The sequence below is a fragment of the Syngnathus typhle genome, linkage group LG13, assembly GCF_033458585.1.
Source record: "Syngnathus typhle isolate RoL2023-S1 ecotype Sweden linkage group LG13, RoL_Styp_1.0, whole genome shotgun sequence".
NCBI classification, from domain to species: domain Eukaryota; kingdom Metazoa; phylum Chordata; class Actinopteri; order Syngnathiformes; family Syngnathidae; genus Syngnathus; species Syngnathus typhle.
The window spans coordinates 1426790-1447871 of record NC_083750.1 but is presented as its reverse complement, the minus strand read 5'-3'; the positions used below and the strand labels follow the sequence as shown (position 1 = coordinate 1447871).

The window sequence follows — 21082 nt, the reverse complement described above, 5'->3', positions numbered from 1 at the left end:
TAAGTCCGTGAACGTAAAATTATTTTAGAAAAAAGATCATCTTTGGGAACAACCGGATGTTATTCTGCCGGTCAGTATCACTGCGCATGCGCTAGCATACCCAATAGCGAAGAAATGTTTCGGATTTGTGTAAGGTACATTGTGACAGCAAACAAGCAGGTGATCTAGCAAGCGTCTGATACGAGAGCATTGTGTTCGTATGGAGCGTGTTTGAAGTGAACAGCAGAGAAGAAAGCGCATCTGTAATGGCGGCCTCCGTATCATATCCGGATTTAAAAAAATAAAAATATATTTTTTTTTTTGTACCCATGTATAATGCGCACCCCAGATTTTAGGACAATAAATTAGTTAAATTTTGCGCATTATACATGAAAAAAAAACCGGTAATCTTACCAGCCGTGTTCACTATGCGCTGCAGGGCCTTCATGTTGTAGTCAGTGCAGCTACCACCCCAAACAGCAATACAGCTGGAGAGGACGCTCTCAATGGTGCCGCGGTAAAATGTAGTCATGACGGCTGGAGGAGCGCTCGCTCGCCTGAGTTTCCACAGGAAGTACAGGCGGCGCTGGGCCTTCTTCGCCAGAGATCGCGGTGTTGGTGGACCAGGAGAGATCCTCACTGATGTGCACCCCCAGGAACCTGGCGCTGCTCACTCTCTCCACCACAGCACCGTCGACGATCAGCGGCAGGTGTTAGGTGTGACCCTTCCGGAAGTCAACAACAAGCTCCTTTGTCTTGTCGACGTTCAGCAGGAGGTTGTTGTCCCTGCACTACGTGGTCAGAAGGTCAACCTCCAACCTGTAATGAGTCTCGTCTCCCTTGGTGATGAGACCCACCAGAGTCGTGTCGTCAGCAAATTTCACATTGCGGTTGTAGCTGTAGGTTGCAGTGCAGTCATGCGTCAGCAGGGTGAAGAGCAGCGGACTGAGCACGCAGCCTTGGGGGGCCCCTGTGCTCAGCGTGATGCTGGCGGATACTTTGTCGCCAACACGTACCACCTGTGGCCTCTGACAAAGGAAGTCCAGTAGCCAGTTGCAGAGGTAGGTATTGAGGCCCAGCTTGTCGAGTTTGCTGATGAGACGTTGTGGCACAATGGTGTTGAAGGCAGAACTGAAGTTCACAAACAGCAATCTCACATACGAGTCTCTTCTCTCCAGGTGGGTGAGGGCCGAGTGGAGGGCAGAGCAGATGGCATCCTCAGAGGACCGTTTGGCACGGTACGCAAACTGGAAGGGGTCTATGGTGGGGGGGAGAATGGATCGGATGTGCTGCATGACAAGCCGCTTAAAGCACTTCATGATGATGGGCGTAAGTGCCACGGGGCGGTAGTCATTGAAGCAGGACGGAGCAGGTTTCTTCGGCACAGGTACGATGGTGGCAGCCTTGAAACACGACGGGACGACGGCCTGCTGCAGGGAAATGTTAAAGATGTCCGTGAAGACACCAGTCAGCTCCCCAGCGCAGTCCTTCAGCGCTCGACCCGGGATGTTGTCAGGGCCCGCCGCCTTACGAATGTTGATAGCGGCAAGCGCCCTCCTCACGCTGTCGGCAGAGAGGCACAGGGGCAGCTTGTGTGAAGGAGCAGTGGCCTTCAGCGGGCAAGTGCTGTTCTGAGCGTCGAAGCGAGCAAAGAAGCGGTTAAGGTCATTGCAGGGCTCGAAGCTTATTTTTTGCCCAAGTTGCCCTCGGGCAAGTTAGAGAAAATTTTACTTGCCCGAAACAAAATTTTACTTGCCCGAATTTTTTTGGAGTGGATTTTTACTTGCCCGACACATTTTTGCAATAAAAAAGACAACACTATAAGTTTTGCCTTCATATGCCTTCGTATCCGCCAACCGGAAACAAGCTCTGCTGGTGCGCAGGCGCAGAAGAGCCAGGGACGGGTAAGGGAGCATGCATTTAATTACGAAGCGCTTTGCCGTTATCAATGTATTGCAGACTTACACGAGAAACTAACCGCTCCCTAGAAAACAAAATGTCGGACCAGAAGCGGCAGATGTTGCGAGAAATTATGCACAAAATCGTCTTTTTACAGCTTGAAAACATGGTATTATGGCAGGGCAAGTTCGGGCAAGTGAGGAAAAAATTCTACTTGCCCGTCTGCCATCGCTACTTGCCCCGGGCAATCGGGCAATCGTTAGTTTCGAGCCCTGCATTGAGCAGACGGATGTCGCCTTCACAGCTCTGCGGCGCGGGCTTGTAGTCCGTGATGGTCTGAATGCCCTGCCAAAGGCTCCGTGCGTCCTTGCTGTCCTTGAAGTGGGCGGTAATTTTGCAAGAGAACGCTCTCTTCGCTTCCTTGATGCCCCGGGGCAGGTCGGCCCTCGCAGTCCTCAAGCCAGCCTCATCTCCCGCTCTAAAGGCTTTTTCCCTGGCCCTCAGCAGCCTGAAGATGGCCCCTGTCAGCCATGGTTTCCGGTTACCCCGAGTGACGATGGATTTTGAGTGACTCACATCATCAATGCACTTCGTGATGTAGGAGGAAACAGAGTCAGTATACTCCTCAATATCTGTCCGATCGTCGCAAGTGGCAGCCCTCCTAAACATGTCCCAGTCAGTAGTGCCAAAGCAGTCACGAAGTGCATCAGAGGCACCCTCAGGCCACACCCGTACCCGCTTGCGAACCGGTCTGGATGCTCTCACCATTTGTCTGTATGCGGGCAAAAGCATAACAGTGATATGGTCAGAAAGTCCTAGATGGGGGAGGGGGCGGCTTTGAAGGCTCCTTTATGCGAAGAGTAGACCAGGTCTAGGAAGCTGTCGCCACGTGTCGGAAAATTAACATGCTGGTGAATCCTCGGAAAAACAGACTTCAGGTTAGCATGATTAAAATCCCCAGCGAAGATGGTGAAACCGTCAGGGTGCGCTGTCTGTTGTTCACTGACAGCCTGGTACAGTTCACTAAGAGCCGCGATCCTGTCGCCTTCGATGTTGGAAGGCGGGATGTAAACCACGACCAGCAGAATCGCGGTAAATTCCCTTGGCAGGTGAAAAGGACGGCACTTAATGATCTCAAACTCCGCCAGTGGCGAGCAGTGCTGGCATACCACTACTGAGTCCCGGCACCATTCGTCACGGATGTAGACGCATATCCCACCTCCTCGAGATTTTCCCCCTTGTACAATGGCCCGGTCCGCCCGATAGCACGCTAGCCGCTCCGGATGTACAGCAGAGTCCGGAATGTTGACGGTCAACCAAGTCTCAGTGAACACGAGCACACAGCAGTTACGCACTGTCCGGTTTGGAGATCTCAGCAGGCGAATGTAATCCATTTTGTTGTCCGGCAATCGAACATTCGCCAGAACAATGGAAGGCACAGCCGGGCGAGCTGGGCTACGCTTCCCAACCGGGGGGGGAATAGCAGACGAGTCCAGCGACGCTTCAGGACGTAGCAGTCCGAGCTCCTTTAATGTCCCCGCATCAATGTCCGGAACTCCACAAAACTCGCTTTCGCCGATGTCGAGCAGAACCTGCCTGCTGTACTTGTAGCACGACTCAGTACAACGAGACGAACACATAAAACTGCCGGACAAACACTCATTAAACGAACGAAACACCGTTTGGGCGGGACAGAGAGAGGTCGCTGCGTATCTTATAGTCCGAAAATTACGGTAATCTAAACGTTTTTGGTCTTTGCCAGACCTGGTTAAAACCTAATGAACTGCTGCCGCTTAATGAGGCGTCGCATCCAAATTTTGTGAGCTCGACTGTGGCGCGTCCTCGAAAAAAAGGTGGGGGTGTCGCCCTCATCTCAAATTTAGGCCTCGTTCGATTAACGTATTTAAAACATTTGAAGTTCTCACTGTCCGATCCACCGCTTTACCGTCATTTTATCTTGCTGTTATTTACCGTCCACCCGGGGCTTACTCTGGCTTCCTGGATGAATATTCAGAATTCGTGGCTGATCTAGTGACAAATGCGGATAATATAATTATCATGGGCGATTTCAACATCCACATGAATTTACCGTCAGAGCCACTTACTTCGGCGTTTCAGACTTTAACTGATACGTTTGGTTTTACGCAAACCGTACAAGCAGCAACGCATAAGAATGGAAATACCTTAGATCTGGTATTATACTGCCATACACTACAGTTTTGTCTGATCATTACTTAATAAAATTTGAAATTTTAGTTCCTTGTCAAAGACAAGAGAGCAATCAGAATTATAGCAGCCGTAATTTTAACTCCATGACTGCAAATGCGCTATCTGAGTTACTGTCGCTGGCAACCGCCATATTTCCCGCATACATTGGCTCTATTGATAATCTTACAAATGAATTCAATGCGACATTGTTAAATGCCATCGACACTGTGGCGCCGCTACGTCTGAAACCTCGCCGTAGATTGCCTACTCCGTGGTTCACAGATGAAACACGTACGCTTAAGCAATTATGTAGAAAGCATTAGCACAGATGGCGTTTAACCAAACTTGAGGTTTTCCATCAGGCATGGCAGGACAGCCTCCTGAAAGATAAAGATGCGCTTATCTTAGCAAAAACTCGTTATTTTTTGCAAGTCATTAATCTCAATAAAACCAATCTATTTGATACAGTGGCAAAGGTAACACTACGCCAGCCGACCCCCGATAGCTCCTTCCACTCAGCTGACGAGTTCATGAAATTTTTTGCTCAAAAGATTCAATCCATTAGGGACGAGATCAAGAATACCATTCCAATCGCTCAGTCGAGACCGTCGTTTACCAGCCCTGATGATCATGCAATAACCCTCTCAAATTTTAAAAGCGTGCCCCTTGAAAGGCTTACACAATTGGTTAGCGCGGCTAAACAAACAACATGTTTACTCGACCTGCTTCCAGTCAAACTACTTAAAGAATTATTCCAAATTTTAGGACCGTCCGTCTTAAATATAATCAAATTGTCTGTCTCCTCTGGGATAGTGCCAACAGCCTTTAAAACCGCTATCATTAAACCGTTACTTAAGCGACCAAATCTTGACCCGGACTGTCTCAGTAATTATAGGGCAGTTTCAAACCTCCTATTCATAGCAAAACTTCTTGAAAAAGTAGTAGCGCAGCAGCTTATTGATTACATGGTCGTCAATAATCGATATGACTCTTTTCAGTCTGGTTTTAGAGCTAATCATTCCACTGAGATAGCACTTGCTAAAGTGACTAATGAACTTCTCATAGCTATGGATTCAAACACTTCATCTGTATTGTTACTACTCGATCTTAGTGCTGCCTTCGACACTGTAGACTTTGATATTTTATTAGGGCGTCTTAAAAGTTGTGTTGGTATTTCAGGGTCAGCACTAGACTGGTTTTATTCCTATCTATCAGACAGGATGCACCGAGCGGTCCATGGCAATACGTCCTCTGAGCTCTATAATGTTAAATGTGGTGTCCCACAGGGATCGGTACTCAGACCAATTCTATTTACCGTTTTTTTCCCGTGTACGTATAATGCGCCCCCATGTATAATACGCACCCTAAAAATTGCATGTTGATGCTGGAAAAAAGCCTGTACCCATGTATAATACGCACTCAATTTTTATGAATTTAAATTTTTATTTTTTTTTTTAAGTCCCAATGATCGTCACACACGCAGGGAGGCAATTGGTCCAAATTTTATAGTCTTTGGTATGGTCTTAACTAGGCTGGATGTAATGTTTTTGTTGGCGTTGATTTCTCCGACTGCCCGTAAAGGCACCACCGTGATCAGTTGCGGACATGTGGAAAAGGCGTGCGGACGTGAAAAAGGCGGCTCTGTATGGGAGAGACGTTGAAGAGGAATAAAAACACCCTTGGAAACCAAACCTTGCCCCTCGTCGTGACTCGGAGCCGCAACAAATGTTTCGGATTTGTGTAGGGTACATTGTGACAGCAAACGAGCAGGTGATCGAGCAAGCGTCTGATACGAGAGCATTGCGGTCGTATGGAGCGTGTTTGAAGTGAACAGCAGAGACGAAAGGAACAAGGCAAAGTGTTGTCAGGGCTCGAAACTAACGATTGCCCGATTGCCCGGGGCAAGTAGCGATGGCAGACGGGCAAGTAGAATTTTTTCCTCACTTGCCCTGCCATAATACCATGTTTTCAAGCTGTAAAAAGACGATTTTGTGCATAATTTCTCGCAACATCTGCCGCTTCTGGTCCGACATTTTGTTTTCTAGGGAGCGGTTAGTTTCTCGTGTAAGTCTGCAATACATTGATAACGGCAAAGCGCTTCGTAATTAAATGCATGCTCCCTTACCCGTCCCTGGCTCTTCTGCGCCTGCGCACCAGCAGAGCTTGTTTCCGGTTGGCGGATACGAAGGCATATGAAGGCAAAACTTATAGTGTTGTCTTTTTTATTGCAAAAATGTGTCGGGCAAGTAAAAATCCAGTCCAAAAAAATTCGGGCAAGTAAAATTTTGTTTCGGGCAAGTAAAATTTTCTCTAACTTGCCCGAGGGCAACTTGGGCAAAAAATAAGCTTCGAGCCCTGGTTGTGAAATAAAATATTACCTGTAATACGCATTTTGTTATTTGCTGATTGAAACTGCTAATTAAACTGTGAATTGAAACTAATAGGGAGAGAACTGAAGTCTTGCTCTTTATATAGCTGACGTGTCTTGCGCATCCGTTCTGCGCATCTGTAATGGCGGCCTCCGTATGACGTCCGGTCCGCGATGGAGATTAAAAAACAAACAATATTTGACAATAACACACCATCAAGGATTGCACCATCGCATCAAACGATGTGTCGTCAATTATGAATTTTACCGACTGTGTTGGGCAGGATGGCTGAATGCGATGCGCGATTGACAACAAACAGGAAGAAAGGTGATTTCAAGTTTTATTTCGAGGGAGATTTGTCATGTCTCGTCCCCAGTTTTGCTAGGTTGCCATAGTTTCTGTTCACGTCACCCCTCCCTTCCTGTGTCACCTCAATCAATGTAACGTGTTTTGTATTTAAGTCCTGTCTGCCCCTCACTCACCGTTGGATCATTGCATGTGTTACTGTCATGATGTCTGTTTGGTTTCTGTTCCTGTCTTTGGTAATGTCCCCCTGTCTTTTTGTTCCACGTCTTTGTCGGTCAGTCCTGTTGTTGGTTTTGTTGTACCATGATTTTCTTAAAAAAATAAATAAAAAAATTAAAAAAAATTAAAAAAATTGTAACCATGTATAATGCGCACCCCAGATTTTAAGACAATAAATTACCGTTTTTTTCCGTGTATAATGCGCCCCCATGTATAATACGCACCCTAAAAATGGCATGTTGATGCTGGAAAAAAGCCTGTACCCATGTATAATACGCACCCAATTTTTATGATTTTTTTAAATTATTTATTTATTTATTTTAAGTCCCAATGATCGTCACACACGCAGGGAGGCAATGGGTCCCATTTTTATAGTCTTTGGTATGGTCTTAACTAGGCTGGATGTAATTTTTTTTGTTGCCGATGATTTCTCCGACTGCCCGTAAAGGCACCACCGCGATCAGTTGCGGACATGTGAAAAAGGCGTGCGGACGTGAAAAAGGCGGGGGAGAGACGTTGAAGAGGAATAAAAACACCCTTGGAAACCAAAACCTGCCCCTCGTCGTGACTCGGAGCCGCAACAAATGTTTCGGATTTGTGTAGGGTACATTGTGACAGCAAACGAGCAGGTGATCGAGCAAGCGTCTGATACGAGAGCATTGCGGTCGTATGGAGCGTGTTTGAAGTGAACAGCAGAGACGAAAGGAACAAGGCAAAGTGTTGTGAAATAAAATATTACCTGTAATACGCATTTTGTTATTTGCTGATTGAAACTGCTAATTAAACTGTGAATTGAAACTAATAGGAAGAAAACAACTCTCGCTCTTTATATGGCAGACGTGTCTTGCGCATCCGTTCTGCGCATCGGATCCATAGTGCGCATGCGCAGTCATACTGCCTCCGTATGACGTCCGGTCCGCGATGGAGGTTAAAAAACAAACAATATTTGACAATAACACACCATCAAGGATTGCACCATCGCATCAAACGATGTGACGTCAGTTATGGATTTTACTGACTAAGTGTGTTGGGCAGGATGGCTGAATGCGATGCGCGATTGACAACAAACAAGAAGAAAGGTGATTTCAAGTTTTATTTCGAGGGAGATTTGTCATGTCTCGTCCCCAGTTTTGCTATGTGTCTAGGTTGCCATAGTTTCTGTTCGCGTCGCCCCTCCCTTCCTGTGTCACCTCAATCAATGTAACGTGTTTTGTATTTAAGTCCTGTCTGCCCCTCGCTCACCGTCGGATCATTGCATGTGTTACTGTCATGATGTCTGTTTGGTTTCTGTTCCTGTCTTTTTGTTCCACGTCTTTGTCGGTCAGTCCTGTTGTTGGTTTTGTTGTACCATGATTTTCTTAAAAAAAATAAATAAAAAAATTGTACCCATGTATAATGCGCACCCCAGATTTTAGGACAATAAATTAGTTAAATTTCGCGCATTATACACGGAAAAAAACGGTAGTTAAAGTTCGCGCATTATACAAGGAAAAAAACGGTAATATTTATATGATTCCGCTTGGGGATATAATACGTAAATATAATATTAGTTTTCAATGCTACGCGGATGACACCCAACCATATATGCCGTTATCGAGGACAGATCCGCGGGATTGTTGTAATCTTGAGGCGTGCTTTGCGGAGATCAGAATGCGGATGTCTCTCAACTTCCTTCGTCTTTACCCAGATAAAACTGAGATGTTGATAATTGGTCCAACTTGTTATCAACACTTAGTAGATAACCGTACTATCACTCAGAGCGATACTGTAACTAATCTCGGGGTAATATTTGACCAAACGCTCTCCTTTCAAAAGCACATTAAGAATATAACCAGAATTGCGTTTTTTCACCTTTGTAATATTGCTAAGATTCGTCCGATCCTCTCGACCGGTGATGCAGAAACTATTATACATGCGTTCGTCACGTCGCGCCTGGACTACTGTAATGTATTATTCTCTGGTCTTCCTAAATCCCGCACCAAAAGTCTACAGTCTCTCACGGACAAGAAAATTTGATAGCGTTACCCCAATATTAGCCAACTTGCATTGGCTCCCGGTCCATTTAAGATGTGACTTCAAGGTTCTTCTATTAACCTATAAATCACTGCATGGCTTAGCGCCTTCATATCTTGTCGACCTAGTTGTTCCTTATGTTCCGTCTCGTAACCTTCGTTCGCAAAACGCTAGTCTTTTAGTGACATCAAGGGCCAAGAAAATGTCTGCAGGGTCTAGAGCAGACATGTGCAAACTACGGCCCGCGGGCCACGTTCGCCCATGGGGCCGTTTAATCCGGCCCGCCAAACTTGAATAAATTGTATTCATTTTTTTGGGTCATTTTCCCTGCAATTATTATGTTTCCCCAGTAGATGGGGAAGCGCCCGCCGGCGCATTAATCCCGGGAGCCGTGTCAGAAAGCTCGGTGCACACTCACAAGTGCGTGTGCATACTCAGTAGTACGTAGTAATTTCATCTATCAGTGCCGAATTTCCAGTGTAGGCTGTGACGTCAATATTCTCGTAATTCGCGCGCTGAGTTTTCAGATACAGTGTTACGCTAATGCCCCCCACAAACCTTCCCCTGGAATCCTTCCATTAAAATGAGTGGCCCGAAGAAAAGAAAGGTGGACACTGGGTGCCGAATTTTAAAAAAAGAGTGGACAATTTGGCTCGACCTACGTGTGTGAGAAGACGTTCAGCCACATGAACGTCAACAAAGCCGGTCACAGATCTAGGTTAACGGACCGACACCTCGGCTCTATCCTAAGAATTACCACAACAAATTTTACTCCAGACTATGATGCACTAGCAAAAAAGGGAAAACAACAATACTATTGATTTCTTTATTACTTTATTTAGATGGATTCTTTCACTGATTCTTCAAGATGATGTATTTGGTCAGAATGTTTGCCGTTGGATGTGATTTCGCCTCATTAGATAAACATATTTTATAAATCTGACCTGCATGCGCTGAAGTGATGGAAAATGTTATTCATCATAACAGTGTCGTATTTAATAAGAATCACTGATAGTAGTTTTTTGGTGAAATATTTTTTTTAATGCTGTTCATAAATGCATTTGTTTTCAAAAAGCTTTTTTTAATATCCATGCCTTAGTATCTACTAAAAGTAAAAACCTTTTATGCAATGACTTTTACATGTCATTTATATTACTTCACACAAACACTACATCCATCTGCTCCTGGTTCGGCCCCCCGGTCAAAATTTAGAACCTAATTCGGCCCGCAAGTCAAAAGGTTTGCCCACCCCTGGTCTAGAGCATTTTCTATTCTGGCTCCAGAGCTTTGGAATGCCCTACCAATGGATATTAGAACTGCTACCTCAGTAGAAACATTTAAGACACGTTTAAAGTAGTGGCCGATTCGGCTGGAGTTTGTTTTCGCTCCCTCTCCCCACCCCCCTCCCCGGCTGGGGAGGTGGTTAGGTGGTACACAAGCTGACAGCGGCTATCTGGATTCTCGTGGACCAATTCAGGATGAGGGAACTGCAGCTCAACCTCCTCAAAGACACTGCCAGGACAATCGAGGGCACCTCCGGCAGCTCTTCGCTTTGACTTGGAAATCCACTTTTTCATTGATTTTCATATTATGTATTATTTGTGCCCTCTCTGCATCCATGCAGCCTGGTGATCCTAAAAGGGGGATCCTTCCATCTATGGTCCCTTCTCAAGATTTCTCATTTTCCCCTGGTAGTTTTTTTGTTGTTGTTTTTCCTTGCCCTTTTGGGAGCTTAAGATCAGGGGATGCTTTGAGAATAATTGTCAATTTTTGTCTATGTGAAGCCCTTTGAGACTGCTTGTGATTCAGGGCTATACAAATAAACTTGACTTGACTTGAATCCATCCATCCATCTTTTTCCGCTTATCCGGGGTCGGGTCGCGGGGTCAGCAGCTTTAGGAGGGACTCCCAGACTTCCTATCCCCAGCCACTTCATCCAGCTCATCCCGGGGGATCCCAAGGCGTTCCCGGGCCAGCTGAGAGACATAACCTCTCCAGCGCGTCCGGGGTCTCCTACCGGTGGGACACCTCCCCAGGGAGGCGTCCAGGAGACATCCTGATGAGATGCCCGAGCCACCTCATCTGGCTCCTCTCAACGTGGAGGAGCAGCGGCCCTACTCAGAGTCTCTCCCGGATGACCGAGCTTCTCACCCTATCTCTAAGGGAAAGCCCGGACACCCTGCGGAGGAAACTCTTTTCGGCCGATCTCGTTCTTTCGGTCACGAGCCATAGCTCATGACCATAGGTGAGGGTAGGAGCATAGATCGACCGGTAAATCGAGACTTTTGCCTTTTGGCTCAGCTCTCTTCACCACGACGGACCGGTACAGAGTCTGCATTACTGCCGATGCTGAACCGATCCGCCTATCTATCTCACGCTCCATCCTACCCTCACTCGTGAACAAGACCCCAAGATACTTGAACTCCTCCACTTGGGGCAGGATCTCATCCCCGATCCGGAGAGGGCATTCCACCCTTTTCCGACCAAGGACCATGGACTCAGATTTGGAAGTGCTGACCCTCATACCGACCGCTTCACACTCGGCTGTGAACCGCTCCAGTGAAAGCTGGAGATCTTGGCCTGAAGCCAACACCGCCACGTCGTCTGCAAAAAGCAGAGACGCGATGCTGAGGTCCCCAAACCGGACCCCCTTAACGCCTCGGCTGCGCCTTGAAATTCTGTCCATAAAAAGTATTAACAGAATCGGTGACAAAAGGCGGTCTTGGCGGAGTCCAACCCTCACTGGGAGCGAATCCGACTTAATGCCGGAAATGCGGACCAAACTCTGGCATCGGTGATACAGGGACCAAACCGCCCTTATCAGTTGGCTCGGCACCCCGTACTCCCGAAGCACCCTCCACAGAACCTCCCAAGGGACACGGTCGAACGCCTTCTCCAAGACCACAAAACACACGTGGACTGGTTGGGCAAACTCCGATGCTCCCTCGAGGATCCTGCCGAGGGTGTAGAGCTGGTCCACTGTTCCACGGCCAGGACAAAAGCCACACTGAATCCGAGGTTCGACCTCCCAACGGACACTCCTCTCCAGCAACCCTGAATAGACCTTACCAGGGAGGCTGAGTAGTGTGACTCCCCTGTAATTGGAACACGCCCTCCGGTCCCCCTTCTTAAAGAGGGGAACCACCACTCTAGTCTGCCAATTTAGAGGCACCGTCCCCGATGTCCACGCAATGTTGTAGAGGCGTGTCAGCCATGACAGCCCCACAACATCCAGAGCCTTTAAGAACTCCGGGCGGATCTCATCCACCCCCGGGGCCCTGCCACCGAGGAGTTTACGTGACTTGTGACTCAGTGACTTCGACCCCGGAGATTGGAGAGTCCGCCTCAGAGTCTCCAGGCCCTGCTTTCACAATGGAAGGCGTGTAGATGGAATTGAGGAGGTCTTTGAAGTATTCTTCCCATGGACTCACGACGTCCCGAGTCGAGGTTAGCAGCACGCCATCCCCACTGTATAAACAGTTTTGACGGTGCACTGCTTCACCCTTCTGAGACGCCAGATGGTGGACCAGAATTTCCTCGAAGCCGTACGGAAGTCATTCTATATGGCCTTGCCAAACTCCTCCCACGCCTGGGTTTTTGCCTCAGCAACCGCCGAAGCCGCGTTCCGCTTGGCTATCCGGTACCTGTCAGCTGCCTCCGGAGTCCCGCAGGCCAAAACGGCCCGTTAGGACTCCTTCTTCAGCTTGACGGCATTCCTTACCGCCGGTGTCCACCAGCGGGTTCGGTGATTGCCGCCACGACAGGCACCAACGAACTTTATGGGCACAGCTCCGGTCGGCTGCCTCAACAATGGAGGCGCAGAACATGGTCCACTCTGACTCAATGTCCCCCGCCTCCCCCGGGACGTGGTAAAAGCTCTGCCGGAGGTAGGAGTTTAAGTTCTTCCTAACAGGGGATTCTACCAGACTTTCCCAGCAGACCCTCACAGAGCGTTTGGGTCTGCCAGGTGGGACCGGCATCTTCCCCCACCATCGGAGCCAACCCACCACCAGGTGGTGATCAGTTGACAGCTCCGCCCCTCTCTTCACCCGAGTGTCCAAAACATTTGCGGCAAATGATTGTAGGACACGTTAATGGAGGAAATAGTTTCAAACTATTTTCTCGGTCTCATTTGTACTATCACAAAAATCTGACATTCTCTCTGGGGTGTATCAATGTTCTATTGTATACATCAACAATGAACTTAGTTTCAAACTCACCTGAGTGAAAAGGAAACTGCTGCTTCGCCTCTCCTGTGTGAGCGTCCCATATAATTGTAGTCTGGGTAAAAGACAGTGTTTTGTATTTCTAGCAACAATGAACAAGAAAAACTGGCATATCTTGCTTTTGGCAAAAATTCAGGCAGCAGTCATCAACTAAAACATATAATAAAATATACAATATACCATTAAGTTTTTAAAAACAGTTTGAGTCTCATCCATGAATTCACGGGTTGTGTTGTCAAAAATACGTTATTATTTGAGTTAGCCCAAAATACACAACATCTCTTCCCCTCTTACAATGAACGTGCTATATGCACCTATAACTTGACATCTTCAAGATCTATCAATAACTACCATTAAACAATTATCATATATGGTCCAGACAATTATGACAATAATATTTTCATGAAACCTTAACTTTGGGTGAGTGTGGACTACGTCGAATTATAGCGAAAAACCGATGTCGTACGGCGTCAGCACTATGTTGTTTTCAATAAAAACATGAAGTACTCACGTTTGCGTCAGTCAATTTTAATTTTTATAAAGGATTATTCTCATTTGATATCTTTAAATTCATCCGCGTTCTGCCATGAAGCGGGGTGCATTCAAAAACCAGTCGTACAGACGGAAACGTTTTGTGATCAAATCTTTCATAACGAGAATGATTTGAGTGAATTGATTTGAATGAATAATTGAGACGAAATTTCAGTTCTGAAGGCTCCTTTTGTCCCAAGCAAAGTGACAGATGGTGGGGAGGGGGGATACAATTTGTAAAATCAATTCACTCAAATCATTCTTGTTATGAAAGATTTGATCACAAAACGTGTGTGGCTTTTTCTTAAATGAACACGTTTGACATTGCTATCGTGTCAGTTTTTAATTATATTGCGCTGTCATGTTAAAGCAAATTAATAAATGCAACAATATTAATTTGCTTTGAAAATACCTGAGTAATAAAATAAAATGGATGGATGGATGAATGATGATCACAATTAAGTATAAAGTCTCTTTTGTAATATATACTCCTTGTAGCCTGTATCCAAAAAGAGGAGTTTCTTTGCATCGAGGTTTATGCAAAGAGCTCACGTAATTATATTGTTGCGTTTTGGTGAAGTGAATGAGTGTTCCGTCTGTACGACTGGTCTTTGAATGCACCCCGCTTCAATGGCAGAACGCGGATGGCATCAAATGAGAATAATCCTTTATAAAAATGAAAATTGACTGACGCAAACGTGAATTCTTTATGGTTTTATTGAAAACAACAGTGCTGACGCCGTACGACATGGGTTTTTCGCTTTCCAAATAAGGGGTCGTCACTAATTATTTGTGTTTAGATAAATGTCTGAGCTACAATGGTGTAATTAATGATTAAAACTTGAAAGTATCTGTTTATTGTATTCGTTTATATGTTTAATAAAGACAAAGCCATCACAAAACTGTTGTAATTATTTAGATTTTGATCTAAATTAGCCTTGAATAAAGACTAAGCAGTCACATAAATTAACAGAAAAAATGGACAGCCGGACTCGGACACGGACTCATGGCCAAGAGGCCGGACTCGGACTCGGTGCAAAAATCCGACCGAGTCCACAGCCCTGGTTTATAACAGTGCACAGCTAACTTGAAACAGGTAAATATTGTAAACACCGAAAATACATTACAGAAAATATCTGCACACACTTTTCTGCCAGCAGTGTATGTTAGAGCCCAAACCACCAATAATGACTTACCTTGTCTACCCCAGCACTAAGTATGAAGTTTCCTTTCTTATTCCACTTAAGTGCAAATATGGGACCTTTGTGCTGACCTAAAGTACTGGCCAGGTTACCTGTAAGAAAAAAAACAACACACATTTGTTTGTGACCAATAATGCAGTAATATTAAACTACAAAATAAAAATAGTGCGAGATTACCGTCTTTTGTCCATATTCTGGCAAAGCCATCATAGGAGCCTGTTGCTAGGAGCGTGCCCTCACTCTGAAAGACAAATATTTTTCATCCATCCATCTTCTTCCGCTTATCCGGGGTTGGGTCGCGGAGGAAACTCGTTTTGGCCGCTTGTATCCTGGATCTCGTTCTTTCGGTCACGACCCATAGCTTGTGACCATAGGTGAGGGTAGGAGCTTTGATCGACCGGTAAATTGAGAGCTTTGCGTTTTGGCTCAGCTCTCTCTTCACCACGACGGACCGGTACAGAGTCTGCATTACTGCCGATGCTGCACCGATCCGCCTGTCTATCTCACGCTCCATCCTGCCCTCACTCGTGAACAAGAGCCCAAGATACTTGAACTCCTCCACTTGGGGCAGGATCTCATCCCCGATCCGGCGAGGGCATTCCACCTTTTTCCGACCGAGGACCATGGACTCGGATTTGGAGGTGCTGACCCCCATCCCGACTGCTTCACACTCGGCTGCGAACCGCTCCAGTGAGAGCTAGATATCACGGCTTGAAGAAGCCAACAGCACCACGTCGTCTGCGAAAAGCAGAGACGCGATGCTGAGGTCCCCAAACCGGACACCCTCAACGCCTCGGCTGCGCCTAGAAATTCTGTCCATAAAAATTATGAACAGAATCGGTGACAAAGGGCAGTCTTGGCGGAGTCCAACCTTCACTGGGAACGAATCCGACTTAATGCCGGAAATGCAGACCAAACTCTGGCATCGGTGATACAGAGACCGAACAGCCCTTATCAGTTGGCTCGGCACCCCGTACTCCCGAAGCACCCTCCACAGAACCTCCCAAGGGACACGGTCGAACGCCTTCTCCAAGACTACAAAACACATGTGGACTGGTTGGGCAAACTCCCATGCACCCTTGAGGATCCTGCCGAGGGTGTAGAGCTGGTCCACTGTTCCACGGCCAGGACGAAAGCCACACTGCTCCTCCTGAATCCGAGGTTCGACCTCCCGACGGACCCTCCGCTCCAGCACAACTGAATAGACCTTACCAGGGAGGCTGAGGAGTGTGATTCCCCTGTAATTGGAACACACCCTTCGGTCCCCCTTCTTAAAGAGGGGAAACACTACCCCAGTCTGCCAATCCAGAGGCACTGTCCCCGATGTCCACGCAATGTTGTAGAGGCGTGTCAGCCATGACAGCTCCACAACATCTAGAGCCTTTAAGAACTCTGGGCTGATCTCATCCACCCCCGGGGCCCTGCCACCGAGGAGTTTAACTACCTCAGTGACTTCGGCTCCAGAGATTGGAGAGTCCGCCTCAGAGTCTCAAGACCCTGCTTCCACAATGGAAGGCGTGTAGGTGGAATTGAGGAGGTCTTCAAAGTATTCTCCCCACCGACTCACGACGTCCCTAGTCGAGGTCAGCAGCACGCCATCCCCACTGTAAACAGTGTTGACGGTCCACTGCTTCCCCCTTCTGAGACGCCGCATGGTGGACCAGAATTTCCTCGAAGCCGTCCGGAAGTCATTCTCCATGACCTCGCCAAACTCCTCCCACGCCTGGGTTTTTGCCTCAGCAACCGCCAAAGCCGCGTTCCGCTTGGCCATCCGGTACCTCTCAGCTGCCTCTGGAGTCCCGCAGGCCAAAACGGCCCGTTCGGACTCCTTCTTCAGCTTGACGGCATTCCTTACCGCCGGTATCCACCAGCGGGTTCGGTGATTGCCGCCACGACAGGCACCAACGAACCTTATGGCCACAGCTCCGGTCGGCTGCCTCAACAATGGAGGCGCAGAACATGGTCCACTCGGACTCAATGTCCCCCGCCTCCCCCGGGACGTGGTCAAAACTCTGCCGGAGGTGGGAGTTGAAGCTCTTCCTGACAGGGGACTCTGCCAGACGTTCCCAGCAGACCCTCACAGAGCGTTTGGGTCTGCCACGTCGGACCGGCATCTTCCCCCACCATCGGAGCCAACTCACCAGCAAGTGGTGATCAGTTGACAACTTCGCCCCTCTCTTCACCTGAGTGTCCAAATCATGCGGCCGCAAATCCGATGACACGACTACAAAGTCGATCATCAAACTGCGGTCTAGGGTGTCCTCGTGCGAAGTGCACACATGGACACCGCTCAGATTGATGGGGGGAGGGGGGCTGTTCCTCCTAATCACGCCGTTCCAGGTCTCACTGTCATTGCCCACGTGAGCATTGGAGTCACCTAGTAGAATGATGGAGTCCCCAGAAGGAACGTTCTCCAGCAATTCATCCAGGGACTCCAAGAAGGGTGGGAGCTGCCGTTTGGTGCATAGACACAAACAACAGTCAGGACCCCGTCCCCTCACCCGAAGGCGGAGGGAGGCTACCGCTCGTTTACCGGGGTGAACCCCAATGTGCAGGCGCCCAGCCAGGGGGCAATAAGTATGCCCACGCCTCCTCGACGCCTCTCACCGTGGGCAACTCCAGAGTGGAAGAGAGTCTAGCCCCTCTCGAGAGGGCTTGTACCAGAGCCCAAACTATGCGTGGAGGCAAGTCCAACTATGTCTAGTCGGAACTTTTCTGCCTCACACACCAGCTCGGGCTCCTTTCCAGCCAGAGAGGTGACATTCCATGTCCCAAGAGCCAGCCTCTGCAGCCGGGGATGGGACCTCCCCTTTGGCCGCCGGCCAGCTCACTTTGCACCTGACCCCTTTGGCCCCTCCTTCAGGTGGTGAGCCCATGGGAAGGGGGACCCACATTTTCTTTTCGGGCTATCTCCAGCCGGGCCCCATGGGCGAAGGCCCGGCCACCAGGCGCTCGCCTTCGAGCCCCACCTCCAGGCATGGCTCCAGAGGGGGGCCAAAGGAAGTCCGTTTGTGCTTTTTGTCATAAGGGGCTTGGGCGAGCCGTGCTATGTCTGGCCCCTCACCGAGGACCCTCTTGCCATGGGTGACCTAACCAGCGGCATAAAGCCCCAGACAACATGGCTCCTAGGATCATAGGGGTACGCAAACCCCTCCACCACAATAAGGTGATGACTCACGGAAGATTTTTCATCATAAAAAACAAAAAAAAGAGATAAACTACCACCGAAGAAAGTGATCACAGGCTCGTGCACTCAATTTAACGCGACCAAGCATACGGCGGTGAGGTGAACTCCTACTCACATTCCAGTCTAGTGAGGTGACGTCTTTGTTACTGGGTACGTCCTGGCCCCCTTCCCGTATGCAGTGCCTCAAAACCAGCTGGGTGGACCCACCTGAGCTGTTCTCACTCAAGTTCCAGATTCGAGCCGTGGAATCGCCAGACCTGTCGAAGATTTACAAAATTTATGAGTGGATCAATTCAATTTCAAAATGTTATGAACAGGACGCAAATTTAACAGATTTTGAAGACTTCAATTCACAGGATTTGATCATAATGTTTCTCATGATAAAAGGCGCTTCAATCATTCAGACGAGCAACCAGGGGAAAAGAAATTACCGTATTGGCCCAAATATAAGACTACCCCACTTATAAGACGACCCGCTCTTTTTCAAGACTCAAGTTTGAAAAAAAGACTTTTTGAACACCAAATTTAATTTTTATAATTACAGTTCATCTAAAACAAATGATTATAACAAAATATTCGAGAGAAAAAGCATGTTATTTTGCCTCATTCAAATCATGCAAAAACTGTCTATCACATATTAACATCTGAACTAGAGATGCACCGATCCGATATCTGGATCGGATATCGGCCCCGATATCAACAAAATAGATGGATCGGGTATCGGAAAATACAGCCGATCTGTGAGCCGATACTTTCCTTAATCTATTGGGACGCGGGCTACGTCATACGTCAGCAGCACGTGTGCCGCATGCCACGAGAGTTTTCTAAACAAACGCAAACATGGAGCGAACGTTCGCTTCTCTTCCCCGGGTTGCTAAGCGGACGTCAAACCCTGCGCGTTCGCGTCTCTTCGGGTTGCTAATGGGACGTCAAAGGCTGCGCGTTCGCTTCTCTCCCTACTGGGGGGGGGGGGGGGCGGAGGCTAATCGGATGTCAAACGCTGCGTGTTCGCTTCTCTTCCGGGGGGGTGTTAATGGGACGTCAAACGCTTTGTGTGGCGGGCTCCATCTAGTGTGGAAACTGAGAAGCTGAGCTCAAGCTTCTTGTGCGGGCCATATTCAATTATGTTTTCAGAATTTGCTGCGGGCCAATAAAAACTGGACCGTTAGTTTGGACACCCCTAATTTAGAGCAAAGAACGGTGTAGTCTGCCTGATGCCATTGCCTTTGGTCTTTTCTGTTCCACATGTAGAGTTATGTAGCTTGTTAAGTCAACCATAATATCGGATCGGTATCGGGTATCGACCGATACGCAAAGCCACGGCATCGGTATCGGTATCGGAACTGAAAAAGTCGGAACGGTGCATCTCTAATCTGAACATTTAAATATGTTAACTAAAATGCAATCACATTTGTAAATGAATGGCTTCTGGTTTTTGAAATGTAAATAAACCAATATGCTGTGATAAAACAACAAAATTGCAATAACTGCATTAACCATCAAAGTGAAGTCTAACTGTAGTCTTGAAACAAATCTGAATAAGGAAAAACATTGCAATAAAATAATGCAAACCGCTACCGCTATTGTTGGGGAGCCTGAGGACTGTATAGGGCAGGGGTAGGCAATTACGGTCCTCGAGGGCCAGTGTCCAGCATGTTTTCTACGTCACCCTGTTGCAACACACCTGATTCAAATGATCAGGATTGTTATCCAGCTTCTGCAGACCTTGCCAATTATCTGACCATTTGAATCAGGTGTGTTGCAACAGGGTGACATAGAAAACATGCAGGACACCGGCCCTCGAGGACTGGAATTGCCTACCTTTGGTATAGGGGGTTGGCTCGGATGGTTATGCTCTTTTCGCCTCCGGGTGTCGGTCAGAACACAGGAGGGAAGACGCGGTTCAGTTTTGATTGCTTTACTGAATTATTGGCAAAAAAGTAACAGGCACTGTGACTCACAGGGGCATACAGGCAAACTGGCAAAGGGGTATTGTGTGAAGCGTGTGAAGGGTGTGTGTGGTATGTGTGTGTGTGGTTCTCCAACAGACAGAAATACAGCACGTCAATGCTCAACTTCTGACGTCACACAACACTCGTACACGGCACACATTACATAACTAACTGCACGGTTCCGCTATACTAAATAACCATAAATGAAATAGTCTCTGCTATACTAAATAAGCATAAATGAAATACTCTCTGCAACACAACAAACACAAGTCATCGAGACAACAAATACATTTGCTGGTGACCGTTAGTCGCCGTGCCGCTGCGTAAAGCCTACTCGTACAATGCGAGGCAAACTTAAAGGAGTGCGCTGGAGCTGTCAATCAAACGGTGCGCACACGAAGCAAACCGCAATCGGACAAACGGCACAACAGTTGACACTAGTAACAATGAAATGTATATACTCACTTTGTGTCAAAGACGCACACGATCACAGCAACATACTCAGCCGATACCAGCAACCTTTAACTTACCGCTGCGCACAAGTAAATAGGTATAATGTCTAGACTCCGAATGTAAGACGACCCCCACTTTTTCAGTCTTATTTCAATGCAAAAAAACATCGCCTTATATTCGGGCCAATACGGTATTTCACGAGCTTTTTCCATCTGTGGGTTATTAGAAGAGGAAACTGGGGTAGTGCTGATGGAACATTGTGAGTTTGCCTGCACGTTACATAACATTGTAGATTAAAAGAAGTTTCACAATACAGCGTTGCTTTGCCTTACAAGTTCAATTCATTCTATGTCCAGCCTAGTAACACTTCTGAACGTAGTTGAATGTTACTCCACAGTGCAATAATTTCACTTGTCAATAGTTTTCCAAATGGGCAGACCAATCATATTATAGTCAGAGATAACCAAACAGACTATTTGTAAAAGTGAATAAGTATCGCAGGGGTCTCAAACTCCAGTCCTCGGGGGCCGCATTCCTA

General features: G+C 47.4%; 1 protein-coding gene across 2 annotated transcripts in view; it reads right to left on the bottom strand.

Annotated features, from left to right (window-relative positions):
- LOC133165613 (F-box-like/WD repeat-containing protein TBL1XR1) overlaps positions 1 to 21082 on the bottom strand; it is a 38498-nt gene that overhangs the window by 9472 nt on the left and 7944 nt on the right. For both annotated transcript variants that reach the window (XM_061295407.1, XM_061295408.1), the window contains exons 7-10: positions 18255 to 18396; positions 15130 to 15193; positions 14947 to 15044; positions 13214 to 13274 (exon numbers count right to left, since the gene is read on the bottom strand). In XM_061295407.1, coding sequence (XP_061151391.1) covers positions 13214 to 13274; positions 14947 to 15044; positions 15130 to 15193; positions 18255 to 18396 — 365 coding nt within the window. The remainder of the gene's footprint in view (positions 1 to 13213; positions 13275 to 14946; positions 15045 to 15129; positions 15194 to 18254; positions 18397 to 21082) is intronic.